General features: G+C 40.1%; 1 protein-coding gene across 3 annotated transcripts; it reads left to right on the top strand.

The window, feature by feature from the left end:
- The first annotated feature begins 177 nt into the window (after positions 1-177).
- LOC103699214 (disease resistance protein RGA2-like) lies at positions 178-23,137 on the top strand. Of its 3 annotated transcripts, XM_039126152.1 has the most exons (7): positions 178-534; positions 2,379-5,389; positions 10,289-10,421; positions 20,653-20,858; positions 20,985-21,078; positions 21,870-22,082; positions 22,345-23,137. In XM_039126152.1, exons 1-2 carry the CDS (start codon positions 241-243, stop codon positions 5,337-5,339), a joined length of 3,255 nt encoding a protein of 1,084 aa, XP_038982080.1. In that variant the 5' UTR covers positions 178-240; the 3' UTR covers positions 5,340-5,389; positions 10,289-10,421; positions 20,653-20,858; positions 20,985-21,078; positions 21,870-22,082; positions 22,345-23,137. The 3 variants fall into 3 exon arrangements, with proteins under 3 accessions (XP_038982080.1, XP_038982079.1, XP_038982081.1); XM_039126151.1 differs by having other exon boundaries at positions 20,985-22,082; XM_039126153.1 differs by having other exon boundaries at positions 20,985-22,117.
- Positions 23,138-24,881: the final 1,744 nt, after the last annotated feature.

The raw sequence follows: 24,881 nt of genomic DNA, 5'->3' as shown, positions 1-24,881 counted from the left end.
TGGAAATTTGTCACTTTCCCATGGTTAACCAAACATGCCAAAAGTACTTTCCTAGGTATCCTCTTCCTAGGAATCTGATTCCCAGGAATCATATTCCTAGGAGGGAAAATACTTCCCGCGAACCAAACGAGCCCTAGATTCCTGCATCGATGCCCGACCCTGATGTCCGGTAGCCTGTGAGAGAAATCAGATCTATCTGTCTCTTTCTTTGCTTCCAATCCCAACTAGTCGAGGAAGAAGATGGCGATGATATTGGACGCCTTCGTCTCGAAATTTGCTGAAATGCTGGTCGAGTTGGCGAGGCAAGAGGTTGACATGCTCTTAGGTGTGCCTGGTGAGATCCAAAAGCTCCAGAACAAGCTCCGTATGATCAGCAAAGTCCTTGCCGATGCCGAGAGGAAGAGAATCAATGATTTGGCCATTGAGGACTGGCTCAAGCAGCTCAAGAATTTCATGTACGATGCCGATGACATCCTTGACATCCATCGCATCGAGGCCGACAAGTGGAGCGAACCATCTTCATCCACTATTGTGGTACACTTTTTCACGCAAATTAAAAATAAATTTTGTTGCTAAAAATAAATTTCATTGCAAATTAGGACCAAAAATGATAATTATATATATATATATATATATATATATATATATATATATATATAAATTAAACCTAAGATCTCTTAGTTTATTACCTATTGCATAGCCACTATGACAATATTAACTCATAATATAAAGTTATGGTTTAGTATACTTATTCAAAACTTATTTATATTATAAAATATATTCATTTCAAATAAATTATGATAGTTTATATTTTAATAATTAATTATTTTTATAAAATATCAATCGTCTTCTTTTTGATAAAAAATAAAAAAATAAAAAAATGAATGACTTCATTTTATTCTTTATAATATTTTGAAAATGTTTAAAATAATTTTAATATATTTTGATAGTTGTATATATATTTTCTAAAGTTTTTTAAAAATAGATTATTTATAATTTTTTATTCATATCATAATTAAAATATAATATATAATCAATTTTATTAAATTTACTATCCCTGAATTAAAGACATTTTTTCACAAAAGTAGGTAAAAGATTTTATGCAGGCTCTCATATTAATAAATTATTTATAATATAGGTTTTATCAATTAAAAATCACTGACGTATATAAAACTATTACCAAATAGTTTGTCGATGCATGAAGTTGTGAATGGCATATTTAAATTATGAAAATATTTTAAGTACATGAAGAATATATAATAATCTATATATAATCATTACATCTAAAATATATTTGATATATTTAATATTAATTTGTAAAAAATATTTAAAAGTACATATGTCTGAAAAGGAATCAATCACATATTTATTGATGAAATATAATTATTCTAGAAACTCTAAATTAGTTCACAACAAAAGTAGTTTGTCAAAAAATAAACCATAAATAATTAGCATCAAAAAATTTTAATTATAAAATGATGTATAAATGACAATATTCATTTCATCATTAAATAGTCAATATTCTACAACAAAACTATATATGTTGCTAATAAATATATATTTACTCATAAAACATGATCATCGCTAAATCATATAAATCGTTTGCAACAAAAACTATTTCATCATAAAAGTTATACAATGATGTAGAGGTGAAAAACTCATTTTGTCATTAAATAGTTAGTATTCAGCGACAAAACTATATATATTGATAATAAATGTATGTTTAACTACAAAATATTATCATTGCTAAATGTTAATAAGATAATTAACAATAAAAATATTTTTTATCGTAAATTTATATATTGAAGAATGCATGGCGAAATACTATTTTGTTATTAAATAATCTACATTATGCGACAAAGCTATATACATCAATGATAAGTAAATATTCAATGATGAAATGTTATCCTAGTCAAAAAATAGAGATCTATCTATGATGAAATATAATTTTGTTGACAAATATAAAATAAATAATAGTGACGAAATTAATTCATCACAAAAATTGCTAATATTTCTTTTTAATTTTTTATGTTCGCAAGTATATATTTGGGAATGATTCTAACATCGTCTTCAAAATTAATAATCAACTCATGAAAAAATATATCGTCACTAAAATTTATGGTATTCACCACAATAATTTTCATTGCAAGAACATCATAAATTGTTACCAAAAAATTCCCACCAAAAGAGAAGAATGGGAGTATTTGGTGCCATAAATTTGGTGACAAAAATTAGCAATGAAATATATTTTGTTGCCAAAAATACTTTTTAAATAATATTTTATAACGAACTTTTTATTTCATTGCCTTGTGATTCTTATTAGTGATAAATTGTGATTCGATGCAAACTATTTTGTCACTAATTGATTTTTCTTGCAGTGTCTCTTCCGCTCTAGGATTCGAAGGCCTCAAGAGATTGGCATGAAAATTAGAGAACTCAATCAGAAGCTTGAGGAGATTTTGAGGTGCAGGTCTGAATTCAATCTCGAGCTCACTTTCCATGACAAGCAGCAAGTGACATCTCAAATTAGTCGCATGACATCTCCTATAGGTGAGATTGATATTGTAGGATCTGAAATTGAAAAGCACGCTCAGAGCTTGGTTGATTCGCTAATTAAGAATGACGAACGGAGAAACATTCTTATTTTCGCAATTGTGGGTGTGGGGGGAATTGGGAAGACCACCCTTGCCCAAAGGATATATAATGACCAGAGAATACAGGAGGAATTCTCAGTGAAGAAGTGGGTGTGTGTATCGCAACAGTTTGATGAGATAAATTTGCTGAAAGATATCATCGGTGGTGCCCAGGAGCACAGTAGGTCCTCGCTTGAGCCCAAAGTCGAGAGCAGTCTTAGGGGTAAGAAGTTGTTTCTTGTTCTTGATGACGTTTGGTCTGCAAAGGTTTGGTGTGACTTGTTGTATAACACGCTAAATAGTTGTGTTGCTGGCAGTAGGATCCTTGTTACTACAAGAAATGAACAGATCGCGATGCAGATGTTGGCAGTGAACATCCATCACGTCGACAAATTGTCGTTAGAGGATAGTTGGTTATTACTTTGCAATAAGGTGGTCCTGACAGGAGATGAGGTCGAGATCCAGCATCTAAAGGACATAGGGATGGAGATTGTTAAGAAATGTGATGGCCTTCCTCTAGCCATTAGAGTGATTGCAGGGGTGCTATGCACGAAGGAGAAGACCTGGACAGCTTGGAGTAGAGTTCTTGAAAGCACTGCATGGTCCACATCCGGGCTTCCTGAGGAGGTCATGGGAGCCTTATATTTGAGTTATGAAGACCTACCAAGCTATCTAAAGCAATGTTTCATATACTGCTCATTGTTTCCTGAAGACTATAAATTATATATGTGTGATATGACTGAACTTTGGATTGCCGAGGGATTTGTGAAAGCTGACGGGAGTTTGACTGTGGAAGAGACAGCAGAAGAGTACTACAGAGAGTTGATTATGCGGAATCTTCTGCAGCTATCTGATAATGATTCGTATATATGTTGCATGCATGACCTCTTGCACTGTCTTGCTCGCTATCTGGCACGAGATGAGAGCTCAGTTGTCAGGAAGGTGCACGAAGTAGGTAGCAGTAATGGGCCAATGAAGCTGCGTCGTGTATATATAAGCAACAATCAAACAACGGAAATCTTTGATGTCTTAGTAAAACAGAACTCGCTAAGGACTCTAATATGGAGAGAGACCTGCTTGACTGTGACTCAGATGGATGTCGTTTTTAATAAACTTTCTCGTTTAAGAGTGCTGGATATCTGTTCGCCAGCAATTCGAGGACTGCCAGATTCTTTGGGTAACCTCATACACCTGAGGTACCTAGATATCTCACGTTCGGAGGTAAGCGTGATACCGGAAAGCATAGGGAATCTCAGAAATTTATGGTATTTGAATATCTCATGGACCAAGATAAGCATGATACCGAAAAGCCTAGAAAATCTTAGAAATCTACAGTTGTTGGATATGCAAGGGTGTTCGCTCCTTTCTCGCCTTCCCAAATGTATCGTGAATTTACACAACCTTAGGAGCCTCGATCTTTATGATACGGGGGTGGTTGGGATGCCGGCAGGGCTAGGAAGGCTTCAAAATCTTCATCTACTAAGTGGATTTGTACTGCAGAGCAACCGGACGGAGGGATGGTGCACAATGGGAGAACTGAGATCCCTCTCGTGTCTCAGGACTCTCTCAATCGATGCGTTGGAGTGTATATCTAGCAGCTCCGAAGCAAGAGCAGCTGAACTTAGAAACAAATCCAAGCTCCGGTCACTCGAGCTAACTTGCACGCAATGCCCTCAACCCAACGAGGAAGAGATGAGGGGAATCAAGGAGGTGTTTGAAGAGCTCCACCCTCCACCTTGCCTGGAAGAACTGACCATCAGATGTTACTTCGGCCGGGAGTTCCCAAAGTGGATAGCAGAGACAACTTCATCGGCATCAATTCTTTTTCCAAATTTGAGCCGGTTGAATCTAGTTGATTGCAATTACTGTGAGCGGCTTCCACCTTGTGGGCTGCTCCCTCATCTAAAATATCTTCTCATCGTGGGTGCTGCATCAGTCATAGGAGTTGGACCTGAATTTTTGGTCAGTACCAGTACCAGTAGCAATGGCGGAGGCAGAGCAGGAGTAAATGCTTCCAAGTATGCATTTCCCAAGCTGGAGACACTAAAATTAAACAATATGTATGACTGGCAGGAATGGCATTGGGATAAAGGAACACAAGCAATGCCGTGTCTAAAGTACCTGTTCCTTAAGGAGTGCCCCAAGTTGATGTCTCTTCCCGAGGGTCTCCTACTCTACGCAACCTCCCTAACAAAATTGCATATCAATACTGCGGACAGACTAACGACAATTGAGAAGCTCCTTTCGCTCAAAGAATTGTATATAAGGCATAGTCGCAACCTGGAGAAAGTTTCAGACCTCCCTGCGCTCACAACCCTCGAGGTGGAGAGCTGCCCGAAATTGCAAGTGGTGGAGAATCTTCAATCCTTGAAAAGGATGAAACTTGTCGATGAGGAGATGAAATCACTCCCATCATACTTACTGAAAGGAGTGCAAAGAGGTGCAAAGAAAAGGAAAAGAGTACATGCAGCTCATCTGGAGGAGCTGGTGATCCGGTGCAACATGGGACTGGTGAGAAAAATTTGCCAAAAGGCCAGCCCAGAGTGGCCAACAATCCAAGACATCCAACGGGTGCATGCATACTCAGAGAATAGATCGGTGCATAATAGAAGGGTGCAAGTTGTCTATAGCAAGTCCCCCTTCAGCTTCACTACAAATTTCAACGACACCAGCAGCAGCAGCAGCAGCAGTGGCCTCGCTCTGTGATCCATGCCACTTCCATACTCCTTTTCAACTATGGCTACAGTTCTTTCCAGGTATATGCCTTGCTTTGACCTGTCTTCATTTTATGTCTCTTTTCTTTCATTCCCTCCGAGACAGGTTATGTTCGTCAATCCTAGCAAGATCTTATGACATCTTTACATTGCAATAGCAGCCAGCTGAACCCTTTTTCCAATTCTTTGTTCGCACACAAAATATATATTCCTTGATACATATTTTAAATTTATTTTGATTGGACCCTTTCTCCAATAATGGAGAAAGTTTGTTAAAACCTTTTTTCTTGTTAAGGGAGCATGAAAATGAACTTGAAGAACAGGGACTCTAAGCTTCTTTTTAGCTCATGGACTTAGCAATTGGTTCTTTTAATTTTCCTTTGGCACGACATCTATTGTTGTGGATTTGGTTTCCGAGGAAAAACTGGATTTTCAGAAGATCTTCTAAATCTTTATCTGAAATTCTGTATGATAATAATTTTTTTTCGAAAAAAATGGAATTCAGTTTCTAGTGCTAAATATGCGATTGGTCTAGATCAATTCACAGGCATGCTTTAATTAGACAGTTTTAGAAGGCAATGTTTTTACCAGACAATTTTTGGTACTTAATTACAGTTGCATTCATTTCCTATCTCATGAAATAAATTATAGGGAAACCCTTCTTTTTCTTAAAAAAATATATTAATATAATGGCATTTCAAATAGACTAAATATATTTCTGTTGCATTACATGAACATAGGTAAAAATACAATTTTTCAGGTTGTTAAGTTTTTACATCCCCAGCCTTCACAAAATGAAGGTAAATTTAGGTTAGATTAATTATCATCACCGTTCATCCTCGTTGCCAAATTTATGATGATGTCTATATTTATGTGGTTGTAGAGAAAAATTAGAAACTATTATTGAAAAGGAAACTACAATTTATTGATCTAAGATGACATTCTTGAGTGGGAGATGTTGGAAATATAGGAAGAGAGATTAGAGAGGAAAGGATGGAGAGGAAGAATAATTCAGATTTTTTCTATTCACTTTGGCTCTTGCCTTGCTTACAAAACTATAAGACTTACATGGTATTTATAGAACTTCTAGGTACATGAATAAACTTAAGTACATGAACCACTTAAATGCACATAGAAAACCCAAAAGACATGAACCACTTAAATGCACATAGAAAACCCAAAAGATATGAACTACTTAAATACATATACATGAATCACCATTCTCAAGGTGACCCTTCACATATTCATGAATCCTCCAAAAGTCATTCATTAAATTAAGTTTACTTTTCAACACCCCCCTTTAAACTTAATTTGTTGTAACTCCAAGCATCATCCTCAACTTGCTAAAAGTGTCATACTTGAGAGGCTTAGTAAAAATATCTGCAACTTGATCATGGGTCTTCACATACTTCACTTGCACTTCATTCTTTGCAATGCAATTTCTAAGAAAATGATACCTTGTATCTCTCTACTTCACCTTTAGCATTCTTCTTTTCTTTAAAAACCCACTTCACACCAATGGGCTTTTGACCTTCCGGTATGGTTGCTAGCTCCCAAGTGTCATTCTTCTCAATTGACTTGATCTCTTCATCCATGGCAATTCTCCACTTCTCATCTTTGACCGCTTCTTCAAAAACTATGGGCTCACAGTCGGCAAAGTGACAAAAAAGAGTTAAATCATCACTTAAATTTTCTGTTACCTCATAAAGATCTTGAAGACTCCTCATTCGTGGTTGCCTTTCACTAGAGCTTCCACTAGAAGATGAAGAAAATGTACTAGGAGTTGTTGGTGATTGAGGTGTTATGGGCTCTTGAACTTCTCTTCTTTGCTCCTCCTCATCAAGAAATGGAAAGAAATCATACCTCTCCTTATCTTCATTACTCCAATCCCAAGAATCTTCTTCATCGAACTCCACATCTCTACTTATAGTCGCCTTGCCAACACTTGGATTGTAGAGCTTGTAGCCTTTGGAACGTTGATCATACCCGATGAAGATCTGCTTCTTGCTTTTATCATCAAGCTTGGACCTCTCTTGATCAGGTACATGAACATAGCCAATGCTCCCAAAAACTCTTAAATGGGAAACACTTGGCTTTCTTCCGCTCCATGCTTCTTGAGGAGTTTTGTTCCATAGGCTTCTAGTTGGACACCGGTTGGATAGGTATACTGCACAGTCAACCGCTTCCGCCCAAAATTCTTTTGGCATTTTTTTTGTCTTCAACATGCTTCGAGCCATATTGAGAATGCTCCTATTCTTCCTTTCGACGACACCATTTTGTTGTGGAGATCTTGGAACGGTCAAAAACCGCCGAATGCCATTTGCTTCACAAAACTCATTAAACTTGTTAGAAGTAAACTCTCCCCCTCTATCCGTTCTCAAGGCTTTAATACAATAGCCACTTTGTTTTTCAACAAGTGCTTTAAACTTTCTAAAAGCACCAAATACTTCGGATTTTTCTTTCAAGAAATAAACCCAAGTTTTTCTACTACAATCATCAATAAAGAGAAGAAAATACCGATTGTTACCAAATGAAGAAGGCTTGATTGGTCCACAAACATCGGCATGAACAAGTTCAAGTAGCTCCCTTGCTCTTGAAGTAGTTTCTTTTGGAAAACTCTTTCGGAATTGTTTGCCAACAAGACACCCTTCACATAGTTGATCTGGTTGGTCAATAGTTGGCAAGCCCTTCAACATCTCTTTTTGTCCCAACAACTTCAAGTCTCCAAAATTTACATGCCCAAGCCTCAAATGCCAAAGCCAAGATGAATCTTTCAAACAAGTCTTGAGACATTTAGCAACATCAGTTTGGATGTCAAGCAAAAACATCCTATTTTTTGTCATGGGCACCTTAGCAATCACATTCTCTCTATCATCTTGAAGTAAGAGACTACGATTTTTCATATGAACCTCGTAGTTCTTCTCCAAAAGTTGTCCCAAACTCAAAATATTACTTTTCATACTTGGAATATAATAAACATTACTCATAAGTTGATGGCCACCATTTTTCATACGAATTAAAATCGTACCTTTGCCTTCAATTGGAACTTTAGAGTTATCTCCAAAAGTGACAAACCCGGTCACCGATTCGTCAATCTCCACAAATTTGCTTTTATCTCCACACATGTGATTGCTTGCGGCATTATCAAGATACCACAAATCTTTCTTGCTTCTTTCTTCTCCTTTGAAGGCTAGCAACAAAGTGGCCTCCGCTTCTTCATTTTCAACATGATGAGCCTTCTCTTCAACATTGAAAGGAGAACTCCAACACTCCCGAGCATAGTGCCCACTCTTTTGACAATTGTAACACCGAACTTTGGACTTATCATTTTGCCTTGTGTAGTTTCCTCTACCACGGCCTCTTGACAAATACCTCCTTTCTTCATTGTTGGAGTATTGATTGCCTTGTCCACCTCTTCCTCTTCCTCTTCCTCCTCTCCCTCGACCTTGTCCACCTCCACGTCCTCTTCCTTGTTGACTTTTCCCAAACTCCCTTTCTTTCTCCTTCACCGAGAGCTTGGTGGCTAGAACTTGCTCGATCGGCTCCTCCTTCTTCTTGTTGATTCTCTCTTCATGGGCTTGTAACGAACCCATAAGTTGATCAACCGTCATAGTCTCCAAATCTTTGGACTCCTCGATGGCTACGACGATGTAATCGAACTTCGAATGCAATGAACGAAAAATTTTCTCAATGCCTCGGACATCCTCCAATCTTTCTCCATACCTCTTCATTTGATTTACTATGGCCAACACCCTTGAAAAGAAATCCGCAATGGACTCGGATTCTTGCATTCGTATGCCTTCAAAATCTCCTCGTAGCATTTGAAGGCGTACTTTCTTCACTTTATCAACTCCTTGGTAGGAGTTTTGTAAGATCTCCCATGCTTGCTTGGCGGTGGTCGCATTAGCCACTCTCTCGAACATGACTTCATCCAAACATTGATGGATGAGGGTGAGAGCTTGTTGGTCCTTCTTCCGCATTCTGGGTAGAGCCTCCCTTTGAGCAGGACTCATCAAAGCTTCTTCACGAGGCTCCTCATAGCCTCTATCCACGATCTCCCACACATCTTGCGATCCAAGCAAAGCCTTCATACGAATGCACCAATTCTCATAATTCTCTTTTGTAAGGCGAGGGAATTGAAATGGGAAGGTAGAATTGGCCATCTCCAGGATCAAGAAACTGGAGCTCTGATACCAGTTTGTTGGAAATATAGGAAGATAGATTAGAGAGGAAAGGATGGAGAGGAAGAATAATTCAGATTTTTTCTATTCACTTTGGCTCTTGCCTTGCTTACAAAACTATAAGACTTACATGCTATTTATAGAACTTCTAGGTACATGAATAAACTTAAGTACATGAACCACTTAAATGCACATAGAAAACCCAAAAGATATGAACCACTTAAATACACATAGAAAACCCAAAAGATATGAACTACTTAAATACATATATATGAATCACCATTCTCAAGGTGACCCTTCACATATTCATGAATCCTCCAAAAGTCATTCATTAAATTAAGTTTACTTTTCAACAGGAGATTGTTATTAATATCCTTCACATGCTCTTTTAAGTTATATTTAATATGGCTCTAGATCCTAAAGATGGAAACTTAATGTAGCGTGCCACAAATCTTATAATTAATCCAAAGTTTATGTATCAATATTTTGCATGTTCAACTGCAAGAACAGTGGGATCGTGTGATTCTGGTTTCATGCATACAAGTTTTCCAAAGGACTCGTCGTGAATATAAAGTATCTAATTTATTGTACATTTTTGTTTTGATGTATTGATAGCTCATCTATAGTTTAACTCATAGTGCAAGTTCCGCAAGATGATTCCATATTCATTGTCATTTTATTGACTTTGAAAATTATTGATTGCTTCTATGAGCAGTCTTATCAGTCATAATATTCTTATATAACAATGTTAATGTTGCAGGTATACATACAGGCTTGGGCATAGATTATCTAATGGTTTGTACATTCGGACTCAGTCATACAGTTTCAAAGCATCCCCTTACCCTGGACAAGACTCATTGCAGCGTGTTGTCATCTTTGGCGATATGGGGAAGGTAAGAAATTTTCTTTTAGCTTCACTCCATGATTGTACCCAACATATCTTCATGCCTATTCTGTATCCTATTATTTTTTTTTTCATTTTTTGATAATTGATACCCATCTTGTTCCTCAGTATGTTATATCTTTGTTAATGCTGTCTCCATAGAGTGATTTCTTTCTGTTCATGTTTTATGAGTCTAATTCATTCTTTTCTTCAATAAATGGTATGATATTGCATACTATGAAAATATGAAATTTTCAGACAACGCTCAGAATGAGTTTTAAAACCTAGGAAAAAATCATTTAGATTAAGATATTTAAGAGTAAAATGTATAAAAATAATTGACTTTTGATCCTCTATGTGATTTGTTTTGAAGTTAGATTTTCCTAGAAAAAACTACTAGAGACTTGGTGAAAAATTTTCATGGACCTAGTTAACTACATTTTGGCACGTGAAACTTTGATGGATCACTATATAGGGATTGAAAGTATGCTAGAAGGTGAGAATGATTAAGTGGCAGTCAGCCAAAGAGCCAGTGATGAAACCTAGGACTATAGGTGGCTGCATTCGTGGACACGTTTTGATGTGGCATGGACCTACATGAATGGACTTGGAAGAGTGGAACTAAAGCACATTTAAGTTAATGAATTGGCCGATGAGTGGCTTTTTGGGTGAGGGTCAGTAAAAATGCAGAAAAGTGATACTCTTGTCATCATGGGTGCTATAGAAGTTTACTAGAAGAGGGCAGGTCATGACAGGAATGATGCACTATACTAGTTCCAGATTTGAAAACCTAGTTCCTGAAAGCATCATAACCATCGAAAAGACAAAACAGTTTAACATCAAAAACTGATCAAAAGTCAATGAGATGTACGTTGGAGAAAAGTAACATATATGGTCATAGCTGTCCAGCCCCAATTTATTAGTCTTTTTTTCCTTTTCAAACTGGTCACATATCCACCTAGTTGCATCTTTTCTATATAATGAATTACAGATGTCCATCAATGCCATCGGCTGCTTCTTTCTGGATGATTTCAATGCTATCTACTAAAGCTGTTATAGTTCATCATCGTCACTTTCTTCAACTTCCCATCCAGTGAGCCTTCCACTTTTTGGATATGCTTTGTCGCTTTTACCGCAGCATATGTTCACTTCTGATTCTATAACCTTTACCTTCCTGCAAGCACTTGCATGGTGCGTAGTTGCCTGATGCCAATAACAATAGCTGGAAAAACTTATTCCATGTGATTGTGTGAGACACGGGGCTGAAGTCGGCAGCCCTCGCCGACTTCAGCCCCGATTCATTTAGGGAAGGAGCCGGAACAGAGGATCGCGTGGGCGATCCTCTCCGGCTCCTCCGGAGGGGTAAACAAGGCAAGGGCGCCGCGAGATCCCCGCGGCGCCCCTCCTAGTCCATCCACGGCCGATTCACGGCCGTGAATCGGCCGTGGATCTCGCTTCCGTGAATCGGCCGTGGATCTCGCTTGACCGCCGCGATTTTCGCGGCGGAGAACCATTACGATGGGGCTATAAAGCCCCATCTACTCCTTCCCCTAGGGCATCCCGAGCTCCTCCTCCTCTTCTTCCTTCCCTCCTCCTCCTCTCCGACCGGTGTACCCTCCCGACCGAGCGCCGCCGGATCCCCCTCGCGGCCACCCCCTGTTCTGAGACCCATCTCCTTGGGTTCAAGCGTCGCCGCCGCCGCCTGACACCGGATCGATCTTCCCTTGGCCGAGACCCACCACCTCCGTCGACTGCCGGTGAGCTTTCCTCCTTCTTGCCTTCGTTTTCATGCCCAATAACATGATGTTTCTTTCCCTGTTTTGGCCCCATGAACCGAGACCATTCTCGGTTGTTTTCTTCACGCCGGGAGCCGCAGCGGCCGTCGGCCGCCACCATGATCGGCCGGCCATCGATCGGGCGACGGCCCCTAGCCGCCTAGGCCGGCCACCCAGGCCGACCACCCCGTTTTTCCCCCTTCCTCTCTCGGTTTCCATCTCCCCTGTCCATGGGGAGTTTGGGGGAAGAAGGAGGCCCATCACGGGCCAAACTGGGCCCGTTGGGCCGTGTCCATTTCAGGCCCAACTTGGGCCCAGTCCAGCCCGGTTAGGCCCAGTTGGGCCATACCCTATATGGGCCCAATTTGGGTCTATTTGAAATCCGAACCCGAAATCCAGTTCAACGTCGAATCCGAATCCGAACCCGAAACCCAATAGTATTATTTTTGGATTTTCGCTTAGCTCTGAAATTTACAAAGAAATTAATTAAATGTTAACAGGTGAACCTGATCCGCCTGCCTGAAGTAGGAATTAAGCGAGAAGAGGTAAGTGACTTAATACTTCAAGTGTGATTTTCAAATAAATATATTAAATTCTGAAATATGTTTTGTATTTAGTAAAATGGGTCTGGCATTTCATTTGAAAATTTTGCTCTGAAATCCGTAAACTATGACTGAAAAATTTATGAAATCTGTTTTTATATATATATATATTCTCAGCATGGCTATGATCTGTTCTGTTCTGTTCTGGCCCCGCCAATGGGGATTATACGTTGGACCTGTTGACTTGTATTCTGTGAGGAACCGGTTTCGACACCGCGCCACCGGTGATTAGAATAGTGGTTTCTGGACACCGTTTCCACCGGTGACTAATAATAGTGGTTTCTGGCACTCTGTGCAACCCATGCCGCTGGGTTACGTGGCCGTAGCCTATCATGTTGAGATTATGATATCAGAGTTTTATAAAAACAAAAAAATGATATTATTTGTGATTTGTTTCAAACATTATCCTGTATTTTGATCTGATATGCTCTGACCCCACTCTGGGGTATTTTGTTGCTTACTGAGCTAGTGTAGCTCATTATTCTGTATTCTCCATTTTTCAGATCCAGAGGCTTGATCGCACGGGATTGGGGAGTGCGTTAGAGATTTCGATGATTCTTCAGTTATTGGCATTTTAGTTAGTTTAGTTTGGACATTTGAATTATGTTGGCATATGTTATTTTGAAATTTTGTAAGACTGCTTTTGAATGATTTTAAGTATTTTGTCAATTTTAAGCATCTGCTATTAATCCTTAAATAAAGTCTTGAACATCTGTATTTGCTTTGATGTAATCCGATGCCTTGCACGTCTACGCGGCCCGCCGTGCGGGCGTGCGGCGTCTGCCGCGCCTCGGGCTCGGGGCGTGACAGATTTGGTGGTATCAGAGCTCAGGTTTAAGATCACTAGGGATTGTAACTGAAACAATTATATTGAGCCTAAGTTTTAGGATTCGTAGGATCCGTCAGAAAGGTTGAGAGATGGGTAGGAACCTGCTAAGGGGATAATGTTCATTTGTTTTGTTAACTATTATGTATTATTCTGTTTTGATAAATTTATAACATTTCTATATTTCCACTGAATCAGAATGCCGCCTCGCCGTGTCCGTAGCTTAAATCGGATGGTTGGGCGCTCTCGGGGAAGAGCCCCCACTAACCAAGCGGGCGAGGCACCGCATAACTCAGGGCCCCAGGGTCAATCAACTCCAGAAGCTGCCGCCGGAAATCAAACTCGGGTGCTCGAACTGATCGAGGAGGTCGTCGGGTTAGTACGCCAACAGAGGCAACAACCCCAGCAACCAGTCCAGCAGGATGTTGCTCCTCTTGAGCAAAGAAGGAGTATAGCAGAATTCAAGAGAATGGCACCTTCAGCTTTTAAAGGCACCACTAGTCCTCAAGAGGCCGAAACCTGGATAAATGAAATGGAGAAAGCCTTCAGGGCAATGGAGTGCACCGATGAAGAGAAGGTCAGATTTGCCACCTATATGCTTCAGGACCGAGCTCATCATTGGTGGATGTCTGTGGAGCGCACATTGGCACCCGAGCATGAGGCGCTTACCTGGCAGAGATTCCGCACAGCATTCTACTCCAAGTATTTTCCCTCCAGTCGCCTGAGGGAGCTAGAGAGGGAATTTCTCAATCTGAATCAAGGAACTATGACTGTGGATGAGTATGAGGCAGAGTTTGACAGGCTATCTCGGTTTGCTCCCACCCTCGTCATGGATGCAGAGTCTCGGATGAGGAGATTTGAAGAAGGATTGAAGCCTCACTTACGTCGGAGTTTGGCCGCAATAAACTCCACAAACTATGATGATCTGGTAGACAGGGCTAAGAATCTGGAAATTGTCTGGAAAGAAACCTATGATGCCAAAGATAAGAAACAAAAGAAGAGAAGCAGAGATTATGATGCTCACAGTGGACAGAATTCTAGCAAAACTGCAAAATCACATAACCAATCTTGGCAATCAGGGAAGCAAGGATCTGATGGAAAGACTATTCAGCAAGAGAAGCAGAAGTGTGATGCATATGGTGGTATGCATAAGACTGAACACTGTAGACGATTATCTGGTGCCTGTTTTAGATGCGGCCAGCAGGGTCATAAGGTAGCTGAGTGTCCTCAACAGGACCTTCGATCAGTTCAGAGGCCTCAAACTTCAAGAAACCAGCAAGTGCAAGCTTCTCCTGCTCCGGCTCAGTCAGCTCAGCCTTCTTCTCCTAAGCAGCAGAAAGGGGGGAGACTGCGCACACAGGGTCGTATTTATGCACTGACTCAGCAGGATGCTCAGGCATCCAACACGGTGGTGTCAGGTACATTGCCAGTTGCTTCTGTTTATGCTCATACACTATTTGATTCTGGTGCTACGCATTCCTTTGTGTCATCTACATTTGTGCAAAAACATGATCTGCCTTGTGTGCAATTAGAGTATGATCTGCATGTTAGCACTCCTGCAGGGAGTGGGATGATTGGTAATCAGGTCTGCAAGACTTGTCCAATTTGGATTGTAGGTAGAGACTTGCCTGCTGATTTAATAGTTATAGATATGCATGACTTTGACATAATCCTCGGTATGGACTGGTTAGCATCACAATTTGCCACCATTAATTGCCATGAGAAACGGGTAAACTTTCAGATCCCCGGAGATACCGAATTCAGCTTCGTAGGGAGTGGTGCTTATACCTCCCCTCGAGTTGTCTCCGCTATGCAAATTAAGCGGCTGCTTAGAAAGGGGAGTATGGCGTATATTGCCACAGTGGTTGACACCTGACAATCAGATCAAAGATTGGAAGATATTCGAGTAGTGAATGAATACCCTGATGTCTTTCCGGAAGACCTTCCTGGCTTGCCACCAGATAGAGAAATTGAATTTGTAATTGATTTAATTCCTGGTACCACACCAATCTCTAAGAGCCCCTATAGAATGGCTCCAGCTGAAATGAAAGAATTAAAGGAGCAGTTGCAGGATCTTCTTGATAAGGGTTTCATCAGACCTAGTGTTTCACCTTGGGGAGCTCCAGTCTTATTTGTAAAGAAGAAGGATGGTAGTATGAGATTATGTATTGATTATCGAGAGATAAATAAAGCAACAATAAAGAACAAGTATCCTCTACCAAGAATTGATGACTTATTTGATCAGTTAAAGGGTGCTCAGATATTCTCTAAAATTGATCTTCGTTCTGGGTACCATCAATTAAAGATAAGGGCTGAAGATGTGCCTAAAACTGCTTTTCGTACTCGCTATGGGCACTATGAATTTTTGGTCATGCCTTTTGGACTGACAAATGCCCCTGCAGCTTTTATGGATCTGATGAACAGGGTGTTCAGACCCTTTCTGGACAAATTTGTAGTAGTCTTTATTGATGATATCTTGATCTATTCTGGGAGCCAGGCCGAGCACGAGCAACATTTGAGGTTAGTACTGGAAACCCTAAGACAAGAGCAGTTGTATGGTAAGTTGAAGAAAAGTGAATTCTGGCTAGACAGTGTGATGTTCCTAGGGCATGTAATATCTAAAGAGGGTATCTATGTGGATCCAAAGAAGATCGAGGCAGTGGTCAACTGGAGCAGACCCAATAGTGTTACTGAGATTCGCAGCTTCTTGGGCCTAGCAGGATATTATAGACGATTTGTTGAGAATTTTTCCTCTATTGCTGCATCTTTGACTCGACTAACTCGTAAAGGAGTTAAGTTTGAGTGGTCAGATAAATGTGAACAGAGCTTCCAGGAGCTTAAGCAACGTTTGGTGTCCGCTCCCATCCTTACCCTTCCCTCTAGTGGCGAAGGTTATACCATCTACAGTGATGCCTCAAAGAAAGGATTGGGTTGTGTACTGATGCAGAATGATAAGGTTATTGCATATGCTTCCCGACAATTAAAGTCATATGAGGAGAACTACCCCGTTCATGATCTGGAACTTGCTGCTGTTGTGTTTGCATTAAAAATTTGGAGACATTATTTATATGGTGAATCTTGTAAGGTGTACACTGATCACAAAAGTTTGAAATACCTTTTTACCCAGAAGGAACTAAACATGAGACAGAGAAGATGGTTAGAGTTACTGAAGGATTATGATTTGTCTATTCATTACCATCCGGGAAAAGCTAATGTGGTAGCAGATGCACTGAGCAGAAAATCCACTGGTAGTATTGCTGCCTTACTCACCTCTCAGAGGAAAATTCTGGAAGATCTGAGGAGAGCAGAAATTGAGGTATGTTGGCATGACTCCGATGCACAATTGGCAAACTTACGTGTCCAACCTACCTTGATAGAGAGGATCAGGATTGCTCAAGCAGATGACCCTCAGTTGCAAAAGCTTAGAAGTGATATTGAATCAGGTTCTCAATCAGAATTCAGACTTCATGAGGATGGATCATTGAGATACAGGAACAGAATGTGTATTCCAAATGACTCCGATTTAAAGAATGAAATTATGAAGGAAGCTCATAATACTGGATATACAGTGCATCCTGGGGGTACTAAGATGTATAAGGATTTGAAAGGTACATTTTGGTGGAATAATATGAAGAGAGAAATTGCATAATTTGTGGCTCGGTGTTTGACATGTCAGCAAGTTAAAGCAGAGCATCAAAGACCGGCAGGGTTGTTGCAGCCCCTACCACTTCCTGAATGGAGTGGGAACACATCACTATGGACTTCGTCTCCGGGTTGCCTCGCACTCTTAAAGGTTATGATGCTATATGGGTGATTGTGGACAGATTGACAAAGTCGGCACACTTTTTGGCATTCAAAGTAGGAATGACCTTGGAAAAGTTTGCAGAGCTCTACATTGAACAAATAGTGAGGTTGCATGGGGTACCCGTATCCATTGTTTCCGATAGGGACTCGCGGTTTGTATCTCACTTTTGGAGTAGTTTGCATAAAGCCTTGGGGACCACTCTGAGCTTCAGCACAGCTTTCCACCCTCAGACTGATGGCCAATCAGAAAGAACCATTCAGACCTTGGAAGATATGCTAAGAGCTTGTGTAATGGATATGAAAGGTTCTTGGGACCGTCACTTGCCTTTGGTTGAGTTTGCATATAATAACAGTTACCAGGCAAGTATTCAAATGGCACCTTATGAGGCTCTATATAGAAGAAAGTGTAGATCACCTATTTGTTGGGATGATGTTGGTGAAAGAAAAATTATGGGCCCCGAGATTGTGCAACAAACAGTAGAGAAGATCCAGCTGATCAGGGAACGCCTCCGGATAGCTCAGAGCAGACAGAAAAGTTATGCAGATAATAGAAGAAGGGAATTGAAATTTCAGGTCGGAGATCATGTGTTTCTGAAAGTGTCTCCTACTAAAGGGGTGATGCGATTTGGAATACGCGGAAAACTTAGTCCACGCTATGTCGGCCCCTTTGAGATTCTGGAAAGAGTAGGAGCAGTGGCTTACAAATTGGCACTTCCACCTTCACTGTCTGGAGTTCACAATGTTTTTCATGTTTCCATGCTAAGAAAGTATATTCCAGATATGAGCCATGTGGTAGAAGTGGCTCCCTTGCAGCTTAGAGAATATTTGACATATCCTGAGCAGCCTGTACGTGTGATTGATAGAAAAGAGCAAGTGTTGAGGAGGCGCACGATTCCTTATGTTAAGATCCAGTGGAGCCATCACTCAGAACGAGAGGCCACGTGGGAGCTGGAGGACGAGATGAAGGAAAAATATCCGGACCTTTTTGCAAGCTAAGGTATGTTAAATTTCGAGGACGAAATTTTTTTTTTAGGGGGGAAGAATGTGAGACACGGGGCTGAAGTCGGCAGCCCTCGCCGACTTCAGCCCCGATTCATTTGGGGAAGGAGCCGGAACAGAGGATCGCGTGGGCGATCCTCTCCGGCTCCTCCGGAGGGGTAAACAAGGCAAGGGCGCCGCGAGATCCCCGCGGCGCCCCTCCTAGTCCATCCACGGCCGATTCACGGCCGTGAATCGGCCGTGGATCTCGCTTGACCGCCGCGATTTTCGCGGCGGAGAACCGTTACGATGGGGCTATAAAGCCCCATCTACTCCTTCCCCTAGGGCATCCCGAGCTCCTCCTCCTCCTCCTCTTCTTCCTTCCCTCCTCCTCCTCTCCGACCGGTGTACCCTCCCGATCGAGCGCCGCCGGATCCCCCTCGCAGCCACCCCCTGTTCTGAGACCCATCTCCTTGGGTTCAAGCGTCGCCGCCGCCGCCTGACACCGGATCGATCTTCCCTTGGCCGAGACCCACCACCTCCGTCGACTGCCGGTGAGCTTTCCTCCTTCTTGCCTTCGTTTTCATGCCCAATAACATGATGTTTCTTTCCCTGTTTTGGCCCCATGAACCGAGACCATTCTCGGTTGTTTTCTTCACGCCGGGAGCCGCAGCGGCCGTCGGCCGCCACCATGATCGGCCGGCCATCGATCGGGCGACGGCCCCCAGCCGCCTAGGCCGGCCACCCAGGCCGACCACCCCGTTTTTCCCCCTTCCTCTCTCGGTTTCCATCTCCCCTGTCCATGGGGAGTTTGGGGGAAGAAGGAGGCCCATCACGGGCCAAACTGGGCCCGTTGGGCCCTGTCCATTTCAGGCCCAACTTGGGCCCAGTCCAGCCCGGTTAGGCCCAGTTGGGCCATACCCTATATGGGCCCAATTTGGGTCTATTTGAAATCCGAACCCGAAATCCAGTTCAACGCCGAATCCGAATCCGAACCCGAAACCCAATAGTATTATTTTTGGATTTTCGCTTAGCTCTGAAATTTACAAAGAAATTAATTAAATGTTAACAGGTGAACCTGATCCGCCTGCCTGAAGTAGGAATTAAGCGAGAAGAGGTAAGTGACTTAATACTTCAAGTGTGATTTTCAAATAAATATATTAAATTCTGAAATATGTTTTGTATTTAGTAAAATGGGTCTGGCATTTCATTTGAAAATTTTGCTCTGAAATCCGTAAACTATGACTGAAAAATTTATGAAATCTGTTTTTATATATATATATATATTCTCAGCATAGCTATGATCTGTTCTGTTCTGTTCTGGCCCCGCCAATGGGGATTATACGTTGGACCTGTCGACTTGTATTCTGTGAGGAACCGGTTTCGACACCGCGCCACCGGTGATTAGAATAGTGGTTTCTGGACACCGTTTCCACCGGTGACTAATAATAGTGGTTTCTGGCACTCTGTGCAACCCATGCCGCTGGGTTACGTGGCCGTAGCCTATCATGTTGAGATTATGATATCAGAGTTTTATAAAAACAAAAAAATGATATTATTTGTGATTTGTTTCAAACATTATCCTGTATTTTGATCTGATATGCTCTGACCCCACTCTGGGGTATTTTGTTGCTTACTGAGCTAGTGTAGCTCATTATTCTGTATTCTCCATTTTTCAGATCCAGAGGCTTGATCGCACGGGATTGGGGAGTGCGTTAGAGATTTCGATGATTCTTCAGTTATTGGCATTTTAGTTAGTTTAGTTTGGACATTTGAATTATGTTGGCATATGTTATTTTGGAATTTTGTAAGACTGCTTTTGAATGATTTTAAGTATTTTGTCAATTTTAAGCATCTGCTATTAATCCTTAAATAAAGTCTTGAACATCTGTATTTGCTTTGATGTAATCCGATGCCTTGCACGTCTACGCGGCCCGCCGTGCGGGCGTGCGGCGTCTGCCGCGCCTCGGGCTCGGGGCGTGACAGATTGGGTCAAAAAAATTTATCTGGGACACGTTAACAATGTTGTGCTTTTTATTACTAAAAGTTTCTTTTTTTTTTTTACGTTGTTATCAGAATCAAATTACAAGTACATTTCTAAAATGGCTTTTTTATAAATAATGAGTCGACAATTCTCTAATATAAATCATATGGCCAGTTATATGGTGTCAAGTTCTTTACTCATTGAAATATTAGTGAAAAATGGAATTTGATTTAACATATCCTCACAAATGTTCCTTCTGGATTCTATTTCAGGCAGAAGCTGATGGTTCCAATGAATACAACAATTTTCAGCCAGACTCCTTGAACACCACTCACCAACTAATCAAGGCCCTGAACAACGTAGATATAGTTATCCATATTGGAGATATATGCTATGCAAATGGATACATATCACAGTGGGATTAGTTTACATCACAAATTGAACCCGTTGCTTCAGTTGTGCCTTATATGATTGGAAGGTTAGTCTCATTAGTTCACTATTCCATATAATACTTTAGAACATCATTCTCTTGTTAGCATAGCAAATAACATTTGAGTATGTTTTCCCTTCGGTGGTAATCATGAACGTGATTGGCCTGGAACAGGGTCCTTCAATGGCAATAAGGATTCAGTTGGAGAATGTGGCGTACTAGCTGAAACCATGCTTTATGTTCGTGCAGAGAACCGGGCGAAATTCTGGTAGAAGACTCAAGAAATGAGCTCTGCTGAATTTATTTTTTCTTGTTGTCCTCTCTGAAAAGACATAGCATTTGCTTTTATAGTTCCATGATTTTAGTTGTTTAATGTGGTACTGTTAGACTTATCTTAATTCAATTGGTGAAATCTCTTCTGGATCAAACAGCCAATCATTTAGATTGTTTCATTGATCAATGCCTTTTCCTCTCTTGTTATATCTATCAATAACTTAAAAGATTCACTGAAAACTTTGACTTAAGCAAAGTTTCTATTGAGTTGAATCAAGAAATGACTTCCAAATAAGTTGTTAGTATTGCTGAATTTTTGATTATCTTATGCATCATTATTTTGTACAAATGCAATACAGAAACATTTATAGTTGTTAAATACTCAAGTTGAGTTCGATCCATTAGGCATCCCCTTTTGAGTAACAATTCTTGGAGAATTTCTTTGTGTGAAATCTTGTATGGAGAGTGAGTTCTCTTCAGCATTGTATGGCATTGCACTCTAAATTCCATGTTTTTCTTCTTGTTTTTGATTTGTAAATGCTTTACAGATCAAGGACATGTTATTGACTGCTTATCTTTTTGTTGCTTTGGTATTATAACTATAATGAAGCTGGTGTAACTTCTACCATAGGAATGCCTTCTGCTTATAATATTGAAATATTTAAAATTCTGATATCATGATATCCACTAATATTGTCGCATCTTGTTGCTATAGCCAAATAATTCATCTTAAAATTTGTTCTTCCTTTCTCATACGGTTGATCACTATGAATTCATCGAGCACAGCCTATCAGCAGTTGATAGACAAAAACAGCCACGGTTGATCTTCCTTTCTCATACGGTTCTTGGTTATTCCGCTGGAGCATACTATGGTCCGGAAGATCCTTTGAGGAGCCAATGGGATAAGATAGCCTTCAAGATTTTTGGCAGAAGTATAAGGTTGACATTGCCTTCTATGGTCATGTCCGCAACTATGAAAGAATATGTCCAATTTACTAGGTAAATATGTTATCGGCACTCGGGTATTCCATTTTGTAAGTCCAAATACCAGCCATGCTAGCATGAATACAAATCCTTCTTACAGGCATTGGCTGCTTCAAACTATACTAATCACATTGAACCATTTAGAATTTAACTGTTTCATTCATTTTATTCCTCCAGGGAGAAGCTGATGGTTTCATAGTTTTGTTCCCCACTTTTCTTATCTATTCCTTTGTTTCAATATATTGAGCTTGATCAATATATCTTTCTTTGGTTGCAGAATACTTGCGTGCGCAATGCATCGCATTCGCACCATTACAGCCGTCCATTTGCAGAAACCACCGATGTAGTTGTTGGAGGTGGAGGTGCTATCAAAACCCAGGACCCAGGTCCATTCACTCGTCGATGTTTCTCCAAGGAGTGTTGCTCTTGGTTATGGGCATGGTATGGACCGAAGCACTCTTAGGAGTAGACGGTCTCGCAGGTGCCCTGTGAAGCCTCTTACTTCTATTGAGACCTGTCTCGTCCCTCTGCTTTACAATGGAAAATTTGAAATTGAAGAGTACGTATTTAACTCAGTCTCATCACCTACCGCACAAGCTGCGAAGCCATTTGTTATAACTGATGGGAACAGAATAATCAACAAATCAAGCTATGAACCTTCGAGCAACAATGGCTTGCATATGGATGTTGGAGTTAGTTCATGAGTAACGGGAACTATTGTTGGAGTTTCTCCTCTTCCTAAAAGAAACTGAAATGAAAGAGCAGGGAGATGTAGCATGGAAGGTTGGACTCTTCTAAGTCTCAAAGTTCCTGCAATTTCCAACACTCTCAAGGGAGCATAACCAACCTATGCTTATGCTTTTAATCCATGACATCTTTGTATATTCATTATAAAATTTCTAATATTTGCTGACCTGTTACGTTGATGACAGATTATGTTAAGAAAATGGAATTTCCTGAAAAATATAACAGATGAAATGAGAAAAGACATCACAAAGTTTGTAATGGGAACTTGCAGTGACAAAATGTTCTAAATAAAAATAGTGGTATATCATCCCAAATTGTTTACAGTGCACCGAAACATATAATCATGTGCTTGTCTTTTGTTGCGTCTAGTAGTTCATGAGCTATTTGTTCTCCTGTACGTAATTACCAGAAATGGGTCCTGACATTTGATTACAGCTAGCACGCCCTGATTCAGATCGACATCATTACACGAAGTCACAAATTGAATCACGTCAAGTGTTTTTAATTATGTAATCATTTCATTCATTTGTGTCTCTCTGGAAGGATCTTCATTCTGTTAAGATTATTTGGGTATTTTCTATTGTCCTGTGAATAGAAAAGAACTAGTGGTGAGCCAAAGACTCTTGCGAAGCAAGAAGATTCTAAAACCTTACGGAGGATCATTGCCAAACTTGCCCTTCAACTAAGATAACGTACAATGTATGCCCTCCTTAGGTCGTGAAATAGCCTTCTTCCGGTCCAGTAGTGAAATTTCTCTCTGAATACGTACCCTCAAGAGATATTGTGTATCGAGATATCCCCTTATGTGACGTTAGCCTACTCCTTCTCTAGCAATTACAAGTTGACTGCACTCTTCTCATTGAACAACGCATCAAAAGTTTTCCAAATATTGCGAGGTAAATTGCAACCCATAATATGCTCAAAGAAATTAGAGGTGGATCTCTTGTAGACAAATTGTTAAATTTTCTATCTTCCATTTCTTCAGGGCCTCAGTATTCTCACTAGTTTTTGTTGGAGGGATTTTTCCTTCTGAACCCACAACCTTCCATATGCCTTTATCAAAGAGATAAGGCTCCATAAGTGCCCTCCACATTGTGTTTGGTGCGGTTTATTAACTCAGCTCCAAGCTATCTATAATAGTTATTCCAATCCACAGTTGGAGAATTGATAGCTCTTATTCACCAAGAGTCAGAGACCATAGCTTGGCTTTGATATATATGGAGAAGAGAGGTTATACCGCCAGAAATTTGAAGTTTTCTCCTCTTTATTTGAAGAGTAAGAATCCATGGCATTTGCAGGGGCCCTGTAGTAATCTTCTCACTTATTTTGCCTAGGGAATAATAATTCAATATAGCTAACTAATGCAGTTCTCTACAATATGAAAAATAAGCAAGATCATCAATGACTTTATCAGGCAAGCATGAAGAGAGGCAAGCCCCCAGATCATTATACAAACATGTAGCAATTCAAATAATAGTTCGTATTTGATCAGAAAACATTAAGACTTGGTTAATGATGATTGACATTGTTTGCATGATTGTACCTGCTCAAAAATACTGAAATCCATTGAGGATCTTTCTTCATTGCAGCTAACGACTATTTTCTTTTTTCCTTCTCAAATTACAAGAAATATTTTTCTCCCAAACATAAATCTCAAAATCAAAACCTTAAGATACTATCATCCAAACTGACCTCAGATTTAGAAATAGTCGCAAAAGAAAAATTCTCAATCATAAATATATCCTAACTTGTCTAAAAATCACATTGCTGACAAACTTGATCGAATTTTGACATTCAAATTTCGGAATTTTGATGATCTAAAAACATTTAAACAAGAAATTATGAATCAAATGCTGTAATATCTTTAAGTCATTTGATATTTGGTTTTGCTAACTAATGGACTAAAAAGACACAAACTTACTACTAGCTTAATTTCATCACCTGATGATATAAAAACAAAAACAAAAAAAGAGAGAAATCTGTCTTTTATCCATAATAGGCATGGAAAAAACCTATATATTTTGAATAAACCTACATATTTCATAAAAATATGAAAGAAAATTTGTA

The sequence above is a fragment of the Phoenix dactylifera genome, chromosome 4 (genome assembly GCF_009389715.1).
Source record: "Phoenix dactylifera cultivar Barhee BC4 chromosome 4, palm_55x_up_171113_PBpolish2nd_filt_p, whole genome shotgun sequence".
Lineage (NCBI taxonomy): Eukaryota > Viridiplantae > Streptophyta > Magnoliopsida > Arecales > Arecaceae > Phoenix > Phoenix dactylifera.
The sequence above is the reverse complement of the archived record's forward strand: the minus strand, read 5'-3'. Positions and strand labels throughout refer to the sequence as shown.